General features: G+C 39.6%; 1 protein-coding gene across 1 annotated transcript in view; it reads left to right on the forward strand.

Moving 5' to 3' along the window:
* IMPG2 (interphotoreceptor matrix proteoglycan 2) overlaps window positions 1-17,500 on the forward strand; it is a 109,331-nt gene extending 91,831 nt beyond the window's left edge. Inside the window, exons 15-19 of the mRNA XM_033211434.1 lie at window positions 7,204-7,414; window positions 9,003-9,191; window positions 10,562-10,772; window positions 11,282-11,361; window positions 13,217-17,500. Of these exons, the coding sequence (XP_033067325.1) occupies window positions 7,204-7,414; window positions 9,003-9,191; window positions 10,562-10,772; window positions 11,282-11,361; window positions 13,217-13,229 (704 nt within the window). The 3' untranslated portion in view covers window positions 13,230-17,500. The remainder of the gene's footprint in view (window positions 1-7,203; window positions 7,415-9,002; window positions 9,192-10,561; window positions 10,773-11,281; window positions 11,362-13,216) is intronic.
* Window positions 17,501-24,829: the final 7,329 nt, after the last annotated feature.

The following is a 24,829-nucleotide window of genomic DNA, read 5'->3' on the forward strand; positions in this document are numbered from 1 at the left end:
ATTGTTCAGTTCCCACCTATGAGTGAGAACATGCGGTGTTTGGTTTTCTGTTCTTGTGATAGTTTGCTAAGAATGATGGTTTTCAGCTGCATCCATGTCCCTACAAAGGATGCAAACTCATCCTTTTTTTATGGCTGCATAGTATTCCATGGTGTATATGTGCCACATTTTCTTAATCTAGTCTGTCACAGATGGACATTTGGGTTGATTCCAAGTCTTTGCTATTGTGAATAGTGCCGCAATAAACATACGTGTGCATGTGTCTTTATAGCAGCATGATTTATAATCCTTTGGGTATATATCCAGTAGTGGGATGTCTGGGTCATATGGTACATCTAGTTCTAGATCCTTGAGGAATTGCCATACTGTTTTCCATAATGGTTGAACTAGTTTACAATCCCACCAACAGTGTAAAAGTGTTCCTATTTCTCCACATCCTCTCCAGCACCTGTTGTTTCCTGACTTTTTAATGATTGCCATTCTAACTGGTGTGAGATGGTATCTCATTATGTGCCACATTTTCTTTATGCAGTCTATCATTAATGGGATTTGGGTTGGTTCCAAGTCTTTGCTATTGTGAATAGTACCACAATAAACATACATGTGCATGTGTCTTTATAGTAGAATGATTTATAATCCTCTGGGTATATACCCAGCAATGGAATCACTGGGTCAAATGGTATTTCTACTTCTAGATCCTTGAGGAATCGCCACACTGTCTTCTACAATGGTTGAAATAACTTACACTGCCAACAAAAGTGGGAGTGTAAAAGTGTTCCTATTTCTCTACATCCTCTCCAGCATCTGCTGTTCCCTGACTTTTTAATGATCGCCATTCTACCTGGCATGAGGTGGTATCTCATTGTGGTTTTGATTTGCATTTCTCTAATGACCAGTGATGATGAGCTTTTTTTTTCATATGTTTGTCGGCTGCATAAATGTCTTCTTTTGAGAAGTGTCTGTTCATATCCCTTGCCTACTTTTTGATGGGGTTGTTTGTGTTTTTCTTGTACATTTGTTTAAGTTCCTTGTAGATTCTGGATATTAGCCCTTTGTCAGATGGATAGATTGCAAAAATGTTTTCACATTCTGTAGATTGCCTGTTCACTCTGATGATAGTTTCTTTTGCTGTGCAGAAGCTCTTTAGTTTAATTATATCCCATTTGTCAATTTCGGCTTTTGTTGCCATTGCTTTTGGTGTTTGGTGTTTGCTTAGTAAATATTCCTCCATCCCTTTATTTTGAGCCTATGTGTGTCTTTGCACATGAGATGGGTCTTGTCTCTTTATCCATTTTGCCAGTCTGTGTCTTTTAATTGGGGCATTTAGCCTGTTTATATTTTAGGTAAATATTGTTATGTATGAATTTGATCCTGTCAGTATGATGCTAGCTGGTTGTTTTGCCCGTTAGCAAATGCAGTTTCTTCATAGTGTTGATGTTCTTTACAATATGGTATGTTTTACAGTGGCTGGTACCAGTTTTTCCTTTCCATATTTAGTGCTTCCTTCAGGAGCTCTTGTAAGGCGGGCCTGATGGTAATAAAATCTGTCAGCATTTGCTTGTCTGTAAAGGATTTCATTTCTCCTTTGCGTATGAAGTTTAGTTTGGCTGGATATGAAATTCTGGGTTGAAAATTCTTTTCTTTAAGAATGTTGAATATTGGCCCCCACTCTCTTCTGGCTTGTAGGGTTTCTGCAGAGAGATCCACTGTTAGTCTGATGGGCTTCCCTTTGTGGGTAACCCGACCTTTCTCTCGGACTGCCCTTAACATTTTTTCCTACATTTCAACCCTGGTGAATCTGACAATTATGTGTCTTGGGATTACTCTTCTCGAGGAGTATCTTTGTGATATTCTCTGTATTTCCTGAATTTAATGTTGGCCTGTCTTGCTAGGTTGGGGAAGTTCTCCTAGATAATATCGTGAAAACTGTTTTCCAACTTGGTTCCATTCTCCCCATCACTTTCAGGTACACCAATCAAATGTAGGTTTGGTCTTTTCACATAGTCCCATATTTCTCGGAGCCTTTGTTTTTCCTTTTCATTGTTTTTTCTCTAACCTGGTCTTCATGCTTTATCTCATGAAGTTGATCTTCAATCTCTGATATCCTTTCTTCTGCTTGATTGATTCAGCTGTTGATACTTGTGTATGCTTCACAAAGTTCTCATGCTGTGTTTTGTAGCTCCATCAGGTCATTTATGTTCTTCTCTACACTGGTTATTCTAGTTAGCAATTCCTCTAACCTTTTTTCAAGGTTCTTAGCTTCCTTGCATTGGGTTAGAACATGCTTCTTTAGCTTGCAGGAGTTTATTATTACCCACCTTCTGAAGCCTACTTGCGTCACTTCATCAGACTCATTCTCCATCCAGTTTTGTTCCCTTGCTGGCAAGGAGTTGTGATCCTTTATGGGAGAAGAAGCATTCTGGTTTTTGGAATTTTCAGCCTTTTCGTGCTGGTTTTTCCTCATCTTTGTGGATTTATCTTCTTTTGGTCTTTGACGTTGGTGACCTTCACATGGAGTTTCTGTGTCTGGACGTCCTTTTTGTTGATGTTGGTGCTATTCCTTTCTGTTAGTTTTCCTTCTAACAGTCAAGCTCCTCTGCTGCACGTCTGCTGGAGCTTGCTGGAGGTCCACTCCAGACTGTTTGCCTGGGTATCACCAACGGAGGCTGCAGAACAGCAAAGATTGCCACCTGTTCCTTCCTCTGGAAGATTTGTCCCAGACGGGTACCTGCAAGATGCCAGCCAGAGCTCTCCTGTATGAGGTGTTTGTCAATTCCTGCTGGGAGGTGTCTCCCAGTCAGGAGACATGGGGGTCAGACACTCACTTGGGGAGGCATTCGTCCCTTAGCAGAGCTTGAGTGCTGTGCTGGGAGATGGGTTGCTCTCTTCAGAGTTGGCAGGCAGGAACGTTTAAGTCTGCTGAAACTGCACTACAGCTGCCCCTTCCCCCAGGTGCTCTGTCCCAGGGAAAGAGGAGTTTTATCTGTAAGCCCCTGACTGGGGCTGCTGCTTTTGTTTCAGAGATGCCCTGTCCATAGAGGAGAAATCTATAGAGACAATCTGGCTACAGAGGCTTTGCTGAGCTGTGGTGGGCTCTGCCCAGTTCTAACTTCCGGGCGGCTTTGTTTACACTGTGAGGGAAAAACCACCCACTCAGGCCTCAGTAATGGTGGATGCCCCTCTCTGCACCAAGCTAGAGCACCCCAGGTTGACTTCAGGCTGCTGTGCTGGCAGCAAGAATTTCAAACCAGTTGATCTTAGCTTGCTGGGCTCCATGGGGGTGGGATTTGCTGAGCTAGACCACTTGGCTCCCTGGCTTCAGCCTCCTTTCCAGGGGAGTAAATGGTTCTGTCTTGCTGGCCACTGGGGTATGAAAACAAAATATAAAAAACAAAAAACTCCTGCAGCTAGCTTGATATCTGTGCAAATGGCCACTCAGTTTTGTGCTTGAAACCCAGGGCCCTGGTGGTATGGGTGCCCAAGGGAATTTCCTGGTCTGCGGGTTGTGAAGACAGTGGGAAAAGCATAGTATCTGGGCTGAATGCACTGTTCCTCATGGCACAGTCCCTCATGGCTTCCCTTGGCTAGGGGAGAGAGTTCCCCAACCCCTTGCACTTCTGGGTGAGGTGACCACACCATCCTGCTTTGGCTCACCCTCTGTGGGCTGCACCCACTGTCTAATCAGTCCCAATGAGATGAGCTGGGTACCTCAGTTGGAAATGCAGAAATCACCTACCTTCTACATTGATCTCGCTGGGACTGGAGCTGTTCCTGCTTGGCCATCTTGGCAGCCACCACCTTACTTCAGTTTTGTATGTAACTCACATGTCAGCTGTGTGCAATGTCATCAAGGTTTATAAGCTCACCTTTACTTTTAATATTCAATTAGCTGGTATTAGCCCCACCCCGTGCAGTATAAAACCTGCATCTACGTTCCCCCAACTCCTCAATATTTCTGGGCATTGTTAGGGAACTTAAATATCTCTTAATCCTCCCCAGTTCTGAGTTTCCTCTGCTGAATTTTCAATCTCACATGAGTCTTGACTCTTGTGTTAAACTAATGCAAATCACAGTCCTGTTTTTGATCTGCTCAAAGCATCTCTAACATAAGGCAGTTGATTCTATCAGGCATTTGCTGATGGTATAAAGGTAATGGAGAAGGCTTTATCTCAGCACGGCAGATGGCCTAAAAATATTAGTTGGGCATAACAATCCTAAAATTCCTCTGCCACCCTCTCAAGGGCATCTCTTACTGACCAACTTTTTTCCCAGGACCTAGCCAGCTATGATGTTGCTCAGGCCATAAAGCTGTCTTTCCAGACCATCTTCACATCTTTCCTCTACTCTCGTTTTTCTGGACCCATCTATCCTTCTTTTAAGCTGCTTCTAGAAAACCAGAATGTAATTAATTCCACAATTTAGATCCCTGTCTCCCATCCTAAATTTGCCTCCAACTCTACCTTTGTTTCCCCAGTAGAATCACTAAGGCACTTTTCCTAACAAATGGTCAGCTATCTGGGCACCCTTTCTTAACCAGCACAAAGGAGTGGAAAGAGACTTTGAAACCACAGTCTTTTATTTATATGATTAAAATATTAGGCTTTGTCTTTCTTCTTGGCCTGGAAGCAAAAAGGCTATATTTTATCTTTTTCCTGTGGCTATATCTTTTTCCTAATGTGTAGAAAGTATAGACTATTTTTCTCACCTCAGACACATATACCTGCAGAATGGTTACAAAGTTTCAAAAATTTTTAATAGAATTATTTTACTACATGTATAGTGGTTAAGCATTCCTAATATAAAAATCTGAAATCTGAAATGCTCTAACCTGAAACTTTTTGAGCACTGACGTGATGCTACAAGGGTAAATGTCTTCACTTGGCCTCATGTGATGGGCTGAAGTCAAAACACAGATGCACAACAGTTTATTCAGAGGACCCAGGGGAAAAAAGACTCTCACACTTCCTTGCAGTGTGATACAGTTTTTCCACGCACAGCGTGATGGTGATGCTGAACAACCACAGATTGTCTACATGGGTGGCTGAAACAGTGACCTCTTTGCTTTCTGGTGGTTCAGTATATACAAACTTTGTCTCATGCACAAAATTATTTAAAATGTTGTGAAAAATTACCTTCAGTCTATGTGTATAAAGTATATATGAAGCATAAATGAGGTTTTTTTGTGTAGACTTGGATTCCCTCCCCAAGATAGCTCATTATGTAAATGCAAATATTCCAAAATCTGAAAAAAATTGAAATCCAAACTCCTTCTCCTTCCAAGAATTTTAGATAAGGGATACTCAATCTTATATTTTTAGTTAAAGGCCTTCAGATTAAAGTACTTTTTTTCAAGATTGGCTAGAGACAAGATTGACTTGACTCTTGCCCAACTTATTTTCACATGCAGTGTCTCAGAAGCTCTTGAACTTCCATTAACAAAGGAGAGCTACGCAGTACCATCTTCCTCACCCCTATAGACACTCCTATCCCTCACCAATGGGTAAGGATCAGATTATTTTCTGATTGCAAAGTCACAAAACGAATACCAGGATAAAGATGTGAAGACTTAGGAAATATACAGTGAAATCTGGCCATGCGGTTCCCTTGTAGAAATTTCCCACCTGTCAACACATCTGTATGTTTTTCCTGTTATGTGATCATCTTGGCAGTGGTCCCCTGTATTAGTTTCCTAGGGCTGCTGTAACAAAGTACCACAAACTAGGTGCCTTAAAACAACAGGAATTTATTCTCACACAGTTCTTGAGGCTAGAAGTCCAAAATCAAAATGTTGGCCAGGCCCTATTTCCTCTGAAAGATCTAGGGAAGACCCTTTCCTTACCTTTTCCTGGTTTCTGATGTTTGCCAGCAATCCTTGGCATCCCTTGGCTTATAGGTGCATCACTCTAATCTCTGCCTTTGTCTACAGATAGCTTCTTTCCTGTGCGTTTTTGTCTGTGTCTAAATTTCCCTCTTATAAGAACACCAATCATTGCATTAGGGCTCATTCTAATCTAGTATGGCCTCTTCTTAACTTGATTACGTCTACAAATACTCTATTTCCAAATAAGGTCATATTCTGAGGTTCTGGATGGACATGAACTTCTGGGGACACTATTCAACTCAGTACATTCCCTCTGTTACCACATGCGGGCAAAGGAGATCAACTTTAGCGATCCTCCAAACTCCAAGGGCAGAGACTTGTGCAAAATTGTCTTCAATTTCCAGAGCAGCAAGGAAATCATTGCTTTTCAAAACATTATGTATATAGATCCTTCCATTTTTTTTTGGAAACCAAGAGACTATGCTATTTCTTTTTATTCCCTATAGCTTTCTAGCTAAACTTTATACTTTTTAATACAGATGAGTCTATGGATCATTTCCACCTATTTCACCTGTTTTCAATGTCTGTGTCACCATTTGCCCACTTACCATTCACAGATTACCATTGACCAGTGAAGAACATGAGGGAACTGTGGCAGGATGGAAGGTCCATTCATGGTCAATGTCTTATGTCTTTTTTGACTGATTACTATCCTAATTAGTTTTTAAAAATAGTCGTTTTCCCTCACCCTATCAATGAAAAATTAAGTTTGAAGGCAAAAATATTTTGTTGGAAATGGCCTTAGGAGGTGCAGGGCTGACTTATTTTCCTAACGCTGATTTTCACAAATCTTGACTCCTCCTAGGCTGCTCTTATTGGGCTATACCAATCCCTGAGGCTCCTACCAGTTATCTTTTGAGCTCTCTGTCCCCATTCCTGTTCTCAGTGTTGTGCAAAGCATGTAGCAGTGTATATAGAGTGGAGGTCAGCTGCAGCAGGTGGGGGTTGGTGAAAATGAATGGTCCATGAAAACTGTGTTTAATTTAGATCTATAATTACTATTGTGTTTAACTTAGATCTACAATTACATGACATGGATTTGTAAAGCTTCTACATGCTCCCTAGGTAAAACATGTTAAGGCTTAGATAGGTCATAGGGTTTTATGACTGGGCTCTGGGTTGCACAAAAATTTGACAAAAGCTTATCAATCTAGGATGAGTGAGAATTTTTGTGTGTGGTATTGGTGGCGATGGTGTAGTTTAATGGTTCTGGAAGGAGGTTGTCCCATATACTTTAGGGGAGAACTTTAAATGAGGGGCTTTGTATACCTGAATTTCCGTGTTTTGCCTTTTCTTGCATTATTGTTTGTTTAATGTTTTAGGTGATGAAGCCAACCCTTGCAAGTTTCAGGCCTGTAATGAATTTTCTGAGTGTCTGGTCAACCCCTGGAGTGGAGAAGCAAAGTGCAGATGCTTCCCTGGATACCTGAGTGTGGAAGAACGGCCCTGTCAGAGTCTCTGTGACCTACAGCCTGACTTCTGCTTGAACGATGGAAAGTGTGACATTATGCCTGGGCACGGGGCCATTTGTAGGTATGTTGTAGTTACAGATTTTGGCTTTAGAGGCTATAGATATTTCCTCTAAAGGGACCTGCACCTATAATTTTAGGATAGTTATTATAGAATGCATTATAGAAGTTACATCTAGGCAGTAGATGGGAGCCATCTCACTGTCATGTGAGGATGAGTCGTTTAACAGGGCTGAATTTCAAATCGGTAATTTATGCTGTTAGGGAACTGTAAAAAAAAAATTACCTAAATATGTCCTACTGGCCGGATGCAGTGGCTCACGCCTGTAATCTCAGCACTTTGGGAGGCCGAGGTGGATGGATTACCTGAGGTCAGGAGATTGAGACCATCCTGGCCAACATGATGAAACCCCATCTCTACTAAAAATACAAAAATTAGCTGGGTGTGGTGGCAGGCACCTGGAATCCCAGCTACTTGGGAGGCTGAGGCGGAAGAAGCGCTTGAACCTGGGAGGCAGAGGTTGCAGTGAGCTGAGATTGTGCCACTGCACTCCAGCCTGGGCAACAAGATTGAAACTCCGTCTCAAAAAAAAAAAGTCCTACAGAGAGTACTTGGAGCAGATGGAGATCTTTGTATTATAGTTTTTAATGGTGATGATAACGCAACATGTTCAAATGAGGTTTAGGCATAAGATCACGTTCCCCTATATCTGAATGTGCAAATGAGTTTTATTGTTATACTTGAATTATATTTTTAAAGGTTTTGGGCACCTCTTATTCCTACTTAGTATTCATTCAAAGATAAAGAAAAACAAATATTTAAAGTTTTCAAAGTGGTGACGAAAATATTTTTCTTTAAGTACGTCTGAGATCCATTTTCTAAAGGTAGAACCAATGAGAAGTGGAGCAGATTCAGTTAGCCCGACTGTCATCTGCCCACTCCCCTTAAACAAAGTCAAACAAATCAGCTTTCTAACCACACACAACCAAAACTGTGTGGTTGAAGAGAAGAGGATGCTGAGAATAAGGAGGAGAAACACAAAACAGAGGACAGTTGGCAAGGTCAAAATGAGCAAACGTTGGCATAGATGCCAGAAACAGGAAATAAGGAGAAATAATCCAGACTCTTCTATATGAAGAAGCATAAAGTTTATAAGGAGAAAAACAGTCTCTTCATGTCCAGAGAAATTAATATTACCTAGAAAAGCAGTGATTTCCTTTCCCTGTGGCCTTAGGTTTTGAAGGATATCTTTAGCGTACTGAAAGGACATGGGGAGTCTGTAGGCCTGGGTTTTAGATCCAGTTCTGTAGCAGACTAATTGTATGGCCTAATGCCAGTCACTTTCCTTCCTAGGCTTGTTTTTTGGTTATCCATAAATAAGGATGTTAAGTAGAATACTTTTCTTAAACTTATTTAGCTTTTTATTCATTTTTTTTTTCAAACAGTCATTGAGGACCTACTAGGTCTGTGCTGGGCTTTATGCACTGCCTTAAATTGTATGATCTTTTAACTTGTCTGTTCAACTCTTTATGAAGCTTCACATGGTCAGCATTTGTTTCTCCACTTTCCCCTAGTCCCTCAGAAGGTTCTGCTGTTAATTGTCCGTGTGAACAGTGATTCAGATATCGGACTTGGTGACTGTTGGTTGCAGGTGCCGGGTGGGTGAGAACTGGTGGTACCGAGGCAAGCACTGTGAGGAATTTGTGTCTGAGCCTGTGATCATAGGCATCACTATTGCCTCTGTGGTTGGACTTCTTGTCATCTTTTCTGCTATCATCTACTTCTTCATCAGGACTCTTCAAGCACACCATGACAGGAGTGAAAGAGAGAGGCCCTTCAGGTAAATAAGGAAAAGAGCTCTCTAATGGAATACAATGTTCCATTTACACATTTATTTAGTACTTACCGGGTGCCAAATATTGGACAAGGAGCTGGGTGGGTGGAAGAGAGCTATGAATTTTAATAAACACACGGTCCTTGTCCTCAAAGAGGTGCCAAAGTGAAGAAAAACAGAACTAGCACTAAGAATAAGATGCTAAGGAGCCTAGATGAGGTATAAATAAGTTTTGCCTGGGGAAAGAATCTTAAAAGTTTTAATGATAGCTGTGGTAATTTGCTGGAGAGAAAGAGTAGACATTTGCTACTTTTGGGCTGGGATGCTTTCTAGCTGGTTGAATGAGCATGAGCAAAGTCAGGGAGGCATGCATGAACTTCAAGGCTCATTGAAGGAAAGGCATGGTTGAGTGTGGCCAGAATGCCTATTTCATGGCCAGAAAGAATTTGGAGAAGCAAGATGGAGATGAGATAGAAGAGGTGAATTTCTCTTCAGGGAGGACCAGATCTGTTACAACTTGCTCCTCTTTGGCTCATACTAGTGGTAATAAGCCAGATTTTAAATCTAGGGAAGGGTCTGTCAATAAATGAAATCTCATTCTCTGTTTAGTTAAGTGTTGCTTCATCGATGGGGAAATAAAACCTGGTCCATTTGCTAGACTAAGGATTTGAGGATCATAATCACACACTGTACTTTGCTTCTGTGCGTCTGAAGCCTGTAAGAGCTACAGCTTGAGGTCTAGTTTACCTTCCCTCACCATCAACTTGGCTAAGTCCTGGAGCACCTGGGACATACCTCCATCATTGTTATTATACTTTTTATTGTATCTGACTTTTCATTAGACTGTAACCTCATCCAGGGCAGAGCTAACAGATTATTTGTATCACCAGTGTGTAGAACAGTCCTATGCACATAATCAATGCTCGGTAAATATGTGTAGACCTGAGTTGAATTTAATGGAGGCCCTGCTTCCCCTAGACCCTAATATTTATATTTCAGTCAGATTTGCTGCGTGGCTACTCACTGATTTTCAATGTGTGTAACTCTGGGAATGATGAAGCTATAGTTTATGGAGCACCATCTACTGGCATACATGGTTCCCAACATTTATGAATGCCAGGCACTATGGCAAGTAAGATGAATGCAACATGGAGCAAGTCCACAGGGCACTTGCCATGGGTGTGAGGAAATCATAATGATAACACCTGACAAATAATTTTTGAGGTTGATCTGGATGTTTTTCACAGTTACGTCCTGCCATGTGTGTAAAGTGCACCTATTTTTCTTCCCCAAGAGAAATCTTGTCCCAGGTAAATAGTCTTCCACATAGTTCAGCATCCAAACAAGAGGCTGAATCAATCATATCTCTCTTTTAGTGGCTTCAGCAGGCAGCCTGACAGCCTCTCATCCATTGAGAATGCTGTGAAGTACAACCCCGTGTATAAAAGTCACAGGGCTGGATGTGAGAAGTATGAGGGACCCTATCCTCAGCATCCCTTCTACAGCTCTACTAGCGGAGACATGATTGGTGGGCTGAGCAGAGACGAAATCAGACAGATGTATGAGAGCAGTGAGCTTTCCAGAGAGGTGGGAAACTTTGCATTTATGTTGCTGTACTGTTGCTGTTGCAGTTACTGCTGGTGTGTGGGGGGGGGTGGGGGTGGGGGTGGGTGGGTGGCAGGCGGGAGTGTGTATGAGTGTATGTGTGCATGCATATGGGCTTTAAGAAAGTGTAAAAAATATTTAGTAATTGGTTTTTATCTCATATCTCCCAGTCAGTATGATATGCACTGAGTATTAAATTCTGAGCAGTACCTTATTTCCCACCCAATGGCTTTTTTTTTTTTTTTTTTTGCACTATTAACTGGTACTCTCTCCTTCCTCCCTTTCTTCCTTAGAAATATGTCTGATTTAGAGCAGGACATGTAATATCCAGAGTAGTGTAGGTAGATCCTTCCATTTCTCTGAAAGTGTAATTCTTTCTTGTAGCACACTCCTGAATGTAACAATTCCTTATGAAAAGTAGAACTCCTTTTAAAAGGCTGTTGAGGTTTTTCTGATGCAATGTGTGGCCTATTATTTCTTTTTTGTTTAAGGAAATTCAAGAGAGAATGAGAGTTTTGGAACTGTATGCCAATGATCCCGAGTTTGCAGCTTTTGTGAAAGAGCAACAAGTGTAAGCTTTTGGAACCCCCCTTACCCTGACCCGTAGACTGACCAGTTTGCCCTAGAATAATGTCACACCCGAGTGAGAACAGAATTTCCTGTCCATGTGACAGGAGTCTCGGTGATAACCAACATTTGCTGAGTTCTTCGAAGTTTATACATGTCCACACAGATGATCTCGTTTATTCCTTACGAGGGCTTTGTACATTGGGTGTTTCTTATTTGAGGAAATGAAATCTTGGAGACATGAAGGGACTTACTTGTCCCTTACATGTCCCTTCAAGATGACAGTGATAGCCAGTGGCAGAGAAACTGTAAAACTAAGATACTGTCTGTTTTGGACTAGAGATGCCTGGACTACACATAGTCTTTTCATATTTTCTCTCTTGTTATCAAAGATCTCACCAGTGATCTGACTCATGTGATGCCATAAAACATTTTTCATCGATGGTTCCTTTGAAGAACATTTCAGTAGCCATAAGTCCTCACATACTGCAACATATGCTTTCAATTCCATTTCTGTAGATATTTTTCAGTATGCTTTGAATTACAAATCTCGTTAAACTGTATCTCTTGCCTCTATCAAGTTAATCTTAATTTTCCTATTTGCTTTTCTCAGGATGCATTTTGGGCAAATCTGTAATTTTTTTCTTTGTTCCCAGAATCCATAACTAGACATAGGTTACAAACTAAACTATCTTGAACAGAGGCCATCGTGGGGATTAGCTGAGTGTATTGGGTAGGATTACAGTTTGGTGTTGATATTTGGTCCTACTCTTGCCTTCGTGGAAGTGTGTGTTCATGGAGGGCCAGACAGGTACCTTCTGGCTTGGCTTTTAGAAGAGAAAAATCAGAGCAATTCATGCATGCTTATCAAAGAAATTAATGAAGGGTCAGAATAACACCCGTGGCCCTGAGTGGAACCCCTGCCCCTTTACTCAAAATTCTTTTTCTCTGATAGGTGGCTCCTTTGCTCGTGGTTCCTCTCTAAGAGAAGGGACAAACGGATACCTAAGGAAACTGAGAAAGATGCTTAGAAATCTAATTCCATGTGCATGGTAGAGATAACTCTAAAAATCTCTCAACATCTGACTTGGCTCCTAGGAGGTGCTGCCAGTCTTGCTGAATGCAGCCAGAGCAACATCACCAGGCATCTGCCTTTTAAACCAGAGAATCCATTCATCTCTGCCTCTTCAGCCAGCAGATGACCCACAGCTCCATTTCAGTAGTATCCAATAGAAAGAACAGGAATGTTTTTGTCTTTCCTAAGGCCCTTTAGAAGCCTCTGGAAGCTACCTGCCTGAATGTGTTCATTGAATTAAAAATGAGTCTTTTCTAGTCTAAGATATCCAAAGGAAGGATTCAGGAGAGCCTTATAGGAATAGGCAGATTGACTACATGTTTCTGTTTCTTCTGGTGCACTAACATTAAAATACACACGAAGAGTCTATGAAACAAAGAAGATTTGAACTAGAAGACCCTGTGACACAAAAGAAAGTCCACACAGGCTCTGTAATCTTAGGAGGTTCATAGAAGGAATAAGACATCAGAAAGATGTCAGGCACATAATCCATATAGCATTTTCAGTTTTCACTTAGTTTCAGAGTTTTCATATATCAGGTAGCCCAAAAAATATCAATGGATTTGATTCAGGATTAGTTAGAGCATCACATGGTCTTTGTAGAGTGGATTAAAAATTTTTTTAGCACAGCACAGAACAACTTTCCTTCAAAGAAAGAAAAAAATAGAAAGTATTCATGATTTTAGGAGTATAGCTTAGTGATCTATGACAGTAATTGCATTTTATTACATTCTTGCTTTTTTTTTTTTTTTTTACTGAATTGCTGTTTGTGTTTTCATGGCAGGGAAGAGCTTTAACCAAAACTCCTGTTCTGAAACCTGGAGAAGATGGAGATTACTTGTCGCTTATGTCATATAATTAACCTGGATTTTGAACACTGTTGGAAGAAGAGTTTTCTATTAAAAAATTAAATGTAGGGCACACTGTTTTTTTTTTCAGCTTAAGTTTTCAGAATGTAGTAAGAGATATTACCATTTTTATTTCTATAAAGACTGAAAGCTGTGTTTAAAGAAATTGAAAACTACATAAACTCTGGAAAGTATTCTACAAGAAAAAGCTGGACTTGGGAGTTAGGGCTGCAGTTGCTGTCTGCTTCTGAATCATTGAGGGTGTCTCCTAAGAACTGTGCCTCGGGTTTCTCAATAGGAAAATAAGGTGAGACTCTTACATGGAGAAGTCTGGCTTAGTAAGGGAATATTTTGGAGCATATTTGTTATTGTTGGGTAGAAGGGGAAACCTTTGAAGTAGTCTTAGTGGGCAGTTTATAGTCAGGCACATCTAAATAAAATATTTTCTTTCTTTTTTTTGATCAAACTGCTAAAGAAAAAGCAAACTTTTTTGCTGCAGGATAGAATTAGGGTTGTATTTTTATGCTCCTATCAGTGTTTTGCATTTCCTGAGCATATTAATCAAGACCACATTATTGTTATGTTAACTATGTTAATGTCCTTTTTTTTTTTTTTTAGTTTTCAGGAATAATGCATATATCTATATATCTATATATATGAAGTTTAGAAGATTCCCATTAATCCAAAGACAAATTTAATCACATGGGCAGGGAGGAAGTGAGTGTCAGGTCAAGACCCCAGTGCTGAGATTATATTTTGTTCCTTGATTGCTGGACTGAAGTTCCCTGATTGCTTCTGAGATCTAAAGATGTCTTGGGCAAATCCTGTCTCTCCTCTAGTTCCTGGTATATTAATTTGGAAAACAGCACTTAACTACCTCACATAATATAGATTAGCTCATTTTCATTGCTTCTCCTTTGTATAATACCTCCAGTCTAAATTAACTCCTGCTTATATAAAACAGGGCAAAGCTTTTATTACAATTAAAATATTTAAAAAACTGAACAGATAGGAAGTCCATACCTTATATAAATTTTGACAGAAAATGGAAGTTTTCCTCTTTCCCCCTAGTGTTTTTTTGAATGGGTTGCTTTGGAGGGGGAGAGGAGGAGGCCAAATAATCATCATCATGTTATTAAATTGCATATGCATTAGGTTATTATTAATGCAGATACTTTATGCTAGATGTTTTCATGTTTGCCAAAACCAATTCTGAACATTTTGATTTATTTCTGACAAGATATAAATAACCAGTATAAACTGACCATAAGATAAAATACTTGGTTCACTTTTTTTCCCTCAACTTGATGACTGCCAATTCTGCTCATAATGAGGACACTGGAAACTAAATATCCGGGCTCGGTGTATGCCACAGTAAAGCTAGTGAAAACCTTGAAGATGGCCAGGTATCTTGCAAAGTATGTGTGGATAACAAGGTGTGTGTGTGTGTGCGCGTGCGCACAAGGTGGCTCTCTTATCTTAGTATTTCCTTTCATTCCCTACTCACATAATGGATCCTCTAACAGTTCAGTATAGGTACACCTCCCACTATTTTATTGAAATGTTCTAGTCTTAATATTGGATAATTAGAGACTTTCCACTGGGCCCATTTGAAAAGTAATTGATAATTATCTTTAACATTTTAAGTGTTAATGATATTTGTCACTACTAAATGCTTAGTTTTATTTATAAAACTTTCAAAATTTTCTGCTTAAGATTGCAAACTGTCTTCCTATATTATGTGTTAGATGAAAATATATTTTATCACAAATTAACCTTAGAATGCAACTCTTTGAATGTGTGCTTGCTGGAAGAATTCCAGGTGGACACAAATCCCTCTAGGGCAGGTCACCATGTGGAACACTTAGGAGAAGCACAAACTGAGCCAAAGGAGGATTGTTGTTTTCCACAAACTAAGCAGTGAAGTGGGAATTTGGGAATTCTGACACACGTCACCATTTCTGATTTCCTTTTGCATGACCTTTTCATGCAAGAGCAAAACACTTAGCTCTTCACGAATGTCTGCTCCACACCAGTGAAATGGAAGAGTAAAGGAACCCCTCAACTCTCAGGGAAAGAACAGGAGGCCTCAGTTGAGGAATACAACTTTTGTCCTACCTTTGCTATAGCTGATCCACTGTTGAAAGGTTGAAGAACACAGTTTCCCCAGCGAAGATCCACTCATGTACAAAGCAAAGCACTAAAGGAGCTATTAGTTTGATGGAAAAAACTAACCCTAAAGAGCTTCTTTCTAAAAGACCTTCCTCAAAGGTGATTTAATGGCATGCCATCATTTAAAAGTCTTAGGCTGAATTCTCGTTTACACTGCACAATTGAGGAATGAAATTTTCTGAGTACTAGAACGTTCTTGTTAACCTAGCAATATAATATTCAATAAGACTATCACCTTATTTGAAAACAATAAAATGCAGTTAGCAGTAAAAGTGCATGGTAAATAACCATTTTAAAAATGTTATTATAAAAGGTTGTAAGATACTGTGGTGGTTTACAGATGTAGCCTTTATAATTGAATTACATACACTATCCTTTTGTATGGGTTGTGGATAGAGGGGAATTTATTTGACAAATAGGGCTTCATTTTCACCATTGCAATGGTTTAAGGGTATTTGTTCACATTTATGTGGCCTGAAGTCCCATTTACTTTATTATTATTGTTACTTGAGATGGAATCTTGCTCTGTCACCCAGGCTGGAGTGTAATGGGGCGATCTCAGCTCACTGCAACCTCTGCCTCCTGGGTTCAAGCGATTCTCGTGCTTCAACTTCCTGAGTAGCTGGGGTTACAGATGCCCACCACCATGCCTGGCTAATTTTTATATTTTTAGTAGAGATGGGGTTTCACTATCACCATGTTGGCCAGCCTGGTCTCAAACTCCTGACTTCAGGTGATCCACCTGCCTTGGCCTCCCAAAGTGCTGGGATTACAGGAGTGAGCCACTGCACCCGGCCCCATTTACTTTATATAATGAAACAAGTGCAGGCTTTACCTTATTTTATTCCCACCTTCTGTGTTTTTCTTCTGCATTATCTAGTCACCATGGGTTGGCTCCTCCTCCCCACTTTCTTTTTTTTATTCTTTTCTTTTCTTTCCACACGAAATTGTAATGTTGTTGAACAACTCTGACTTAATATTACCGCTAACAAAAAGTTGGAAACTGCACAAATATTCTTTGTAGGCTCTAAAAGGAGGTTGGCTGAAGTATGATACCTGAACTAATTATTCATTTGTATGCTTGTTTTATAAATTTGACTTCCATTTCATGATTTTTTTGGTAGCTTTATGTTATTTCTGTTTTCAACAATGGCTACTTTGACATCTTTCTGTCCCTGAATTGAATTTTCATTTTGCAAGGGGAAGAGAAGACAACGTGTTTATTCCATAATGAAAAAGCTAATGAAGTAGAATAACTATTAAATTGAGATGTTTTAGCAAAAAAACAAAAACAAAAACAAATCCCAAACGGGTTGTTTTATTGTTTTCTAAAATGTTTCTAACAATTCCCAGTAGGAATGGGTGGGGCCAGCCTTCCTCATTTACAATCCAGCTGTAGTGAGTCAAGATTCTAGCTTATTCTACTCCCAATTGTGTAATAAATGCAGAAAAATGATGTGACGGTCACAATCCTCAAATCCATTGCATTGTATTTCACAAAGGATATCCTGGTGGAAGGTGGGAAGATGGGATGGTACCGTGATGTAAAGAATTGCCTGGAAATTCTTACTATCCCTTTGAGATAATAAGACTGGTTAAAAACATTGCCCTCAGCCCACACAGTTATAGCTACAGCCTAAGTTAAATGATTCCTCATCCTGGTATTTTTTCTCATATTTAATTACTTCTTTAAATATTAAGATTATATATAGAAAAAATAATTGTGGTATCAGAGAATACAGGTATAATTTTTCACATATCAGGACTATGTGATGATACATAAGCAATAGTGTACATACCATAATGTATGTTTAATATGGAGTATGGATAATGAAGGACTTTTCTTTTTCACCTTGTTTATAATGACATTTTATCCAGAGTTTGAATCAAATAAATTCGTGTTAACTGTACTATTTTATCGAACTGTTCTATTCTTCTTATTGGATAATTAGAAATAAATATTTTAAAGTCTTTACGAATAAATAAGGATCTTTTCCTATGTATACAACTGTACTATTTTCATTAGTAATAAACATCACTTTCAAGAACCTGTCTACATTTGTTTTTGTCAATTAGAAGGAAAATTGTAGATCTTAGCAACAGTTGAATTGTAATGACCATTTAAAGACACATACTATGTGAGCATTGTGTGAAAATGAAAATCTTTCTTTGATTTATCTCTGCAAAGTGAAGATTAGGAGAACTAGAGATGAACTTGGAGCCTAAGTGTTGCCTCAAATGATGTTGTATTTAATGATGATGAGTCGTTATTTGGCCGTTCTTAAACTTTACTCTTTTAAACTGTTAGAAACCATCTCCCCCCGCCCCGCGTCAGTCACTGCTTAAGGTATGAATGGAAAGAAAACTGATGAAGCTGATTAAAGAAAGATGAGATGACATAGCTAGCACCAGCTGTCTGTAAGGAGAGGAGAAATGGGTCACCTAACTAAAGAGAAGAGAGGAGACATAAATATGGTAGCAACGATCTAAAGCAATCTTGCATGGGAGGGGCAGGTGGAAAACCAGCTACCAGTTATCTAAGCAGGTGATTCCCCAGTGCATTGGCATCAGAAACCTCAGTTTTCAGTTTTTCTCCTTCCTACCTTTGCATGATGTCTTGCTGGCAACAGGACATGAAGAAATCGTAAATCAGTCTTACAAAATAGTAGGGTGGTCTTACAATGAGAACACTTGGACACAGGATGGGGAACATCACACACCAGGGCCTGTCGTGGGGTGGGAGGAGGGGGGAGGGATAGCATTAGCAGATATACCTAAGGTAAGTGACGAGTTAATGGGTGCAGCACACCAACATGGCATATGTATACGTATGTAACAAACCTGCACATTGTGTACATGTACCCTAGAACTTAAGTATAATAATAATAATAATAATAATAATAAAAGAAAATAGGAGGGTGGTCTTGATTTGACTCCAAAGCCATATTATAAAAATAAAAAGTAGGGGAACTATGCCTAATAAATATCTGTTGATTGATTAATAAGTGACCTGGTTTTAGGAGAAACAATGAGTAATAACTCTGCTTTTAAGAAGTCTGGTCTGGACAAGCATTAGTCGCTTTTAGCTCATACCCTCACAATGCTGGTCCACTTTCTAGTTCCTCTGAATTTATGTCCCATGTGAGCTAGTCCTTATGGGCTGTGCTTCATGAGCTAACCTTGAAATTATCTTCTCACCGAAACTTACATATCTTGTCTCCCCTGCACCCCCTGTTTGTAAGAACAAATGAATCAATGCTAATATAATAATAGGTGTTCAGTAATCAGTCTTTTCCAAGTAACACCAACATCGTGTGTGGACTTTTAAGAAACAGCTCATTGTCTCAGATTAATAACTCTCATTGTCAATATTGCACACATTAAGGCAGGTCTGGGGAAGAGTGTACATATTTTTGTCAGGTGGGCCTTTCAATGAGCCTCAAAAATTATTCATTCATGGCTTTTTCTGTACACATATATGCTTCCATTCTGTTATTCACTAAAGCTGTATTATAATTTTTTATTCATGTCATTAACTTCCCACTAAACTGAGTTTTTTGATGTTAGGACCATGGCTTATTCATTTATTATTTGCAAGACCAAAGAGTACTTGATGTAGAGTTGGTTTACAATGATGAGCAATTCAGTTGGCTTGAAATAATGGCGGTATCTCTTTTATCACCAGCAAGCAAATGGTTACCTTGTATACCAGGAACAAATTAGGTGGACCCCTGAATGGATTAAAAATCACTTTTAAAGAGATGGTTTACGGAGATTTAAAAATAGCACTAAATATTTCACAAGATCAAACTGATACATTTATAGCTACCTTATTCTCATTTGGTAATTCATAGAATGTATGGACTGCTACATTCCATACATTGCACGTCCACATGTAGTAACCTTTCCGAGTTTCCTAACCATAGACTCAAGGAAGAAGGCAGGATGAAGAGGTAGAATGGTTTGGGGAGTGGTGGTAGGATAGTAGGAAAAATTTAGGGGCTGCGGCCCAGGGAGGGGTAAAAACTGAAGAGTTTGTGGAGATAGATGGGATTGTGGGAACAATAATGAACTTATTTTCTGCTTGTAGAGTTTGGAGTATGAGGCATAAAAAGGCATTTATTTGATCTTAAAAACTGTTCCTAAAAAGTGACTTTATGCTTTGTCTATTTCTTTATCATGTAGGGCAGAAAAAAGGCATCAGAAAGCAGGACATGGGTGAAGGTGTGACTCAGTTCTTCCCTTTCTTAAAAAACCTGAGAGATAAGTAGTTGGTTACACCTTTCAGTTTTATTCAAGTTTCTGTAATTACCTTTTTTGAAAGTTAGTGATGATGTGCCTTCAAAATTGATCATGTTTGTCCTGAACATAGCAGTGACTAATTTTGGTGTTTCCCTATAGTTTCCCAGGGTTTACCCTAAGGGGAAAATTGCTTGACTTCCTATTTCTGTAACTCTATCCTCACATAGTGGCAGGTATCCTGGTGCTCCAAAGGAAAGGCCCTTAAGAGAGAAGGCTTCATGCCAGGTTTGTCCAGGACATACTGCCCCTAATGTGATGTAGGTATTTGGAAGCATCTATTTGATTCTACACTCCTAGAGAACAGGTTTAGTTTTGTTCATTCTTAGATAATTGGCAAATACTCAACAAGACTTATATTGGTACCGACACAGGATTCTTCTCAGCCACTTTGCCAACTGGGGACCTCCATGGCCAGTGATGTCCCTGCCACTGCTCAGGCCTCACTCAACACCAGGCTTCCCACTGGACGCACCCTGCCCACTTGGCCCACCTGCGTTATAGCTTGTACCCAATGTTCTGTGGTTCCCCAGCTCTTGTCCCACGTCCAAGAAGAATGAGGATACACTGATGATTTGAAGGGTGAGGATAGCAGGGAAGAATTTTATGGAGCAACAGAACAGCTCTCAGCAGAGATGGGATGTAGGAGTGGTTCCCCATTCCCACAGCTGGGTGGTTTCTCTCTCAGTGTGGGTGGTTCTGGGGCTTTTTATGGACTCAGAATGGGGGGTGCATGCTGATTGGTTTGTGAGTATGCAAAAAAGGTTAAAGCAAAGACACCATTCAAAGGTGGGCACAACAGTGCAGAAAACCAAATAGGAAAGGGTAGGTATATGTAAAATAGGCAAAGGGTGGGGATCAGTCAGAGGAAAGCATGCCAAACAGGAAGACAGCTTCTCAATCCAGTCTGTGGATTTACCCAGGACTTGTAGCTAGGCTTTAAACTGTCTTTGGCTTGAAGTTGGGGTTTCACCGGGGACCCGCCCTGTCTGCCTAGGCATTTGATTGCCTCTTGTCACTATCACTGCTACTATGAAACCATCAAAGGTTTATGTAAGGAAGGCACTCTGGACATATTCTGGATCAGCAGGGCTACCTGACGTAAAAGTTTTTAATAAAAGATTTGTGTAATAATAATTGTTAACTATTTTCTATAATGAATGAAGAAAATCCATTTTTGATTCAGATTTTAAATTGCTCTTGCTTGGAAGGTACAGAAAAATAAAATAGATTAGAAATACTTCAAAATTTGAGGAAAAACTATATTATAGTGATTTGAAAACAGATGTTGTTTGTTTGTTTTTGAGACAGGATCTCACCCTGTCACCCAGGCTGGAGTGCAGTGGCATGATCAGGGCTCACTGCAGCCTTGACCTCTGAGGCACAGGTGATCCTCCCACCTCAGCCTCCCAAGTAGCTGAGACTAGAGGTGCCTGGCACCACTCCTGGCTAACCTTGGTATTTTTTCATAGAGATGGAGTTTTGCCATTTTGCCCTGGCTGTTCTTGAGAGACTCCTGAGCTCAAGTGATCTGCCTGCCTCGGCCTTCAAAAGTGTTGGGATTACAGGTGTGAGTCATTGCACCAAGCCTGATTTAATTTTCTAATTGCTTTGTAGTGATAATTGGTTCAGATGTCTCCTCCCCTGCCTTTTTTCTTTTGCCATGGACACCACTTTTCTACTTTTAAAGTTATCATATAGGAAACTTTTGAGAAATAATTTTTTCCTCAAAGAATTTATGCTTTCTGCTATCTTAGTACCATATTTACTATAAATGAGGGAAGGTTAATGATCTAAATTAAAGGAAAATTTATTTTTTACATTTTCTTTTTGAAATACTATTTGAATTTGGGATGCCACAAATAAAATGAGCACCTAAATTTCCTTCTGTCATTTAGTGACAGTTTTATTTTTGGCAAATAATCAATAATTCATGTTGCAGTTTTTGGCAGGAAGAAGTATTTAGTGGCCTATTCCTAGAGCAGATGATATTCTTCAAAGTATGAAGATAAGGGGACTGTTAGGTTGAAATTGCCATTTTAAAATGTTGCCTGTTTCTTTTAAAAATGTAAAAGTAAAGGTAATTTTATTTCTACATAAATTCATTTTCCTTATGAAATGATATCCGTGACACAGTAGTGGATGATCTTTCTTCTTCATAAAAGAAAGCTCTAAAACACATGTTGAGGATTAGAAATACCTTCCATTCAACACTGTGGGCCAGGGGAGATTTTTCCATTGCTTCAGTTTTTCTTATTTTACTTTCAGATTTGCCAGTGATGTTTCAAAGTCAAAATTCAACTTGGAATGGCAAAGCTTCAAGCTTAATGGACTTTCCATTAATGAACAGGTTTAGACATTCTATTTTGAGGACAGTCTTAATTTTGACTTGAAAATATAAAATTGATAGTTTGGAAAAATCTATAAAATCAGATGATTCCTCTCAGTTTTATTAAACCATGCTGGAGAGAGTAGGAATCTGATAATGTTAATGAGCATGTTATAAAACACTAGCTTTGCCAGTATTTCTGTGCTGTCCAGGCAGGAGCCACACTGACTGATGGCATTGAATCGTTTCTTCTTGTTCCTGGCCTGTGATATACTGTGCTGCTCTCTGTGGACACATTTACATCAGTACCTCACAGTGACCCTCTCTTTAGATGTCTCAGCAGTGCACCAAGTGAAAGTCCTTGCTATCTGTTTCAGAACTCTCTGGATACAGAGGAGAAAGTTACATGTCAACCTTCAGAGATAAACATGTTAATTTGCAATTCAGTTGCCCTAATGTTTCCATCTAAGTGTCTTAGGAAATTTTGTCCTCAGTACTGTTTGATTTAGAGAATAGAGTTGGGTTAGATTGTTACCTAAAATATTCACTGTTGAGATCATCTTTTATTGCCAAATGATGAGAATCAAAACATAATGTTTTCAACCTCTCAACTTTTATACTGATTTAAGGAGGAGATAATAGTACTCATTTCCAGATTATAAAACTGTGCCTCAGGAGCAGAAGGAGGAAGTGAAAAATCTTGAAAATGTTTCCACTTCAAGTTTCCTTCTGTTATCTAGAAGACTGGAAAATATGGTAATTCTAGCCAAGAGAAGTGGTCATGTAAGACTCAGTTTTCTAGTATTAATCTACTTGTTAAAACCTAAGCCGTGATGGTATAGAACTCACAAGCCCACTCAGGCCTAGCAACTTAACTCCTATTCCAGCTGCTACAGAGCAGGGAAGTGAGTTGTGTTGGTGGGCACATGCAATGTCTCTATCTTGCCTTTCCCCTTAAAGTGACGTCTTGTTCCTTTGCATGCTTTGAGTTGCTCGTCGCTTCCAGCTCTGGCATCCTCTTCTCTTCTGGCCATGGTGACCTGTGTGTACTCATGGTTACTATGTGAGCTCAGTGTCTGAGTTTCAAAGTCATAACTTCACAAAAGGCTGTGTCTGAGGTTGTGCAACACAGTGCTGAGTGGATGAGAGCCCAATGCCCGTTGGACTGAGTGGCTACAAACAGAGGCTGAAGGTACAATCTGTTGTTAAAACGGCCAGTAGAAAGTGGCAGATAAACAATACCACTTCTTTCCTCCTTGTCCAGAAGCTAGATACTCTTGTTAAGAAGAATAGCTAAATAAAAGCAGTTGTTCGTTTTATGAATATTATCAAATTTACATTTACAAAGGGATAAATTTTTATGAGGATATTGTTATTCTTTTTTATATGCCTATCTTTGGTCTGCTACTTGCTTGGGTATCCTATGTGATTCTGAAATTATGGAAAAATATGACAACTATCACCCCTCATTTACCCATGGTAAAATTTTATATCTTCCTGACACGGAGGTCAATTTATTCCCACTGTTATTTAATATGAGTTAGGAGAATGCAAAATAATTTTCATATTTAGCTAATCAAAACATAAAAGTAGATATGGGTGAATTTGCTTCATTAAAAGTCACCTGATTACTTCATGATTAGAATTTCAACTCATTACTTTCTGGGGCTGATTACATAAGAGAAACTGCTCTTCTAAGTCTCCAAATACCTTTTCTCCAGACAGTTCTAAAACAGTGCAGAGTATAAAAGTAAAGGCTACAATGAATCACAAATATTGGCTAAATAGGGATCAGAAAAAGAAGAGAGGAATAGGTTATGACAAACATATACTTTAAAAACCGTTATTTGAACTAAGCTTTCTTTAATGAGTTACATTTAGATTCACATTTATTGCTGACTTGTAAGAAATCAGGTGTTAGGGGCATGGTCAAGGAGAACCTGGAGGGACAAGGGTGTGGTTTCCAGTCAACAATGCTAGTGAGAATCTGAGACACAGGTAAGTTTGTGGTGCAGAAGAAGGCGGGGAGAGGGTTCAGAAACGCTAGTAACTGAGCTGTAGATAATGTTTTCAAAGTCGGGGTGGGCTGAGGTCAGCATCAAAGCAGGCAAGCCAAAGGTGAATATTTCTGAAGTCAAGTCAGTGGGTGCCGGAAGCTGCTACCGAATGCGAGAGTCAAACACAGGAGTACTGAAGTCTAAATTGGGGCCTGGTATAGAAGAATCCATAGCAGGTAAAGGGATAAAAAAATCAGTGACCAAAAGGCATTCTGTAGAGGTTGCCTTTCATCATGAGGAAGTTTCCTGTTCCTGCTGCCAGGTTTAAATGACTGCTGAGAGACAAGAACTTCTGTCCTGCTGCTGCCTAGGCTCTGCATTACAGGCAATTGGAAGGGCCTAGTTGGAGCTGGGAGGTAAAGGCAAGGAATGGTAGTGTGAAAATGACCCAGGGATGGATAGTTTCGCAGAGAGAAGCCCTGCTGTGCTGGCCACCTAGTTACTCAGCTGGTTTTTAATTCTGAAATTTATACTAGGCCATATACATAGACTTGGTATAAAGATTCTTCTTTTTTGTAAATTAGTCTACATAAAACCATACCAAATGCAGTCTCTGAAATGCAATGGAAAACATTCAGTATATGCACTTAATTCTGCTGTATAGTAATAACCTCTAGGCATAGTATTGAAAAGTAAACACAGCTTAATGTCTACTTGATGGCATATGTATTCGTCTGTTTTCATGCTGCTAC

This window comes from Trachypithecus francoisi, unplaced genomic scaffold (assembly GCF_009764315.1).
Source record: "Trachypithecus francoisi isolate TF-2019V2 unplaced genomic scaffold, Tfra_2.0 Lachesis_group0, whole genome shotgun sequence".
Classification (NCBI taxonomy): domain Eukaryota; kingdom Metazoa; phylum Chordata; class Mammalia; order Primates; family Cercopithecidae; genus Trachypithecus; species Trachypithecus francoisi.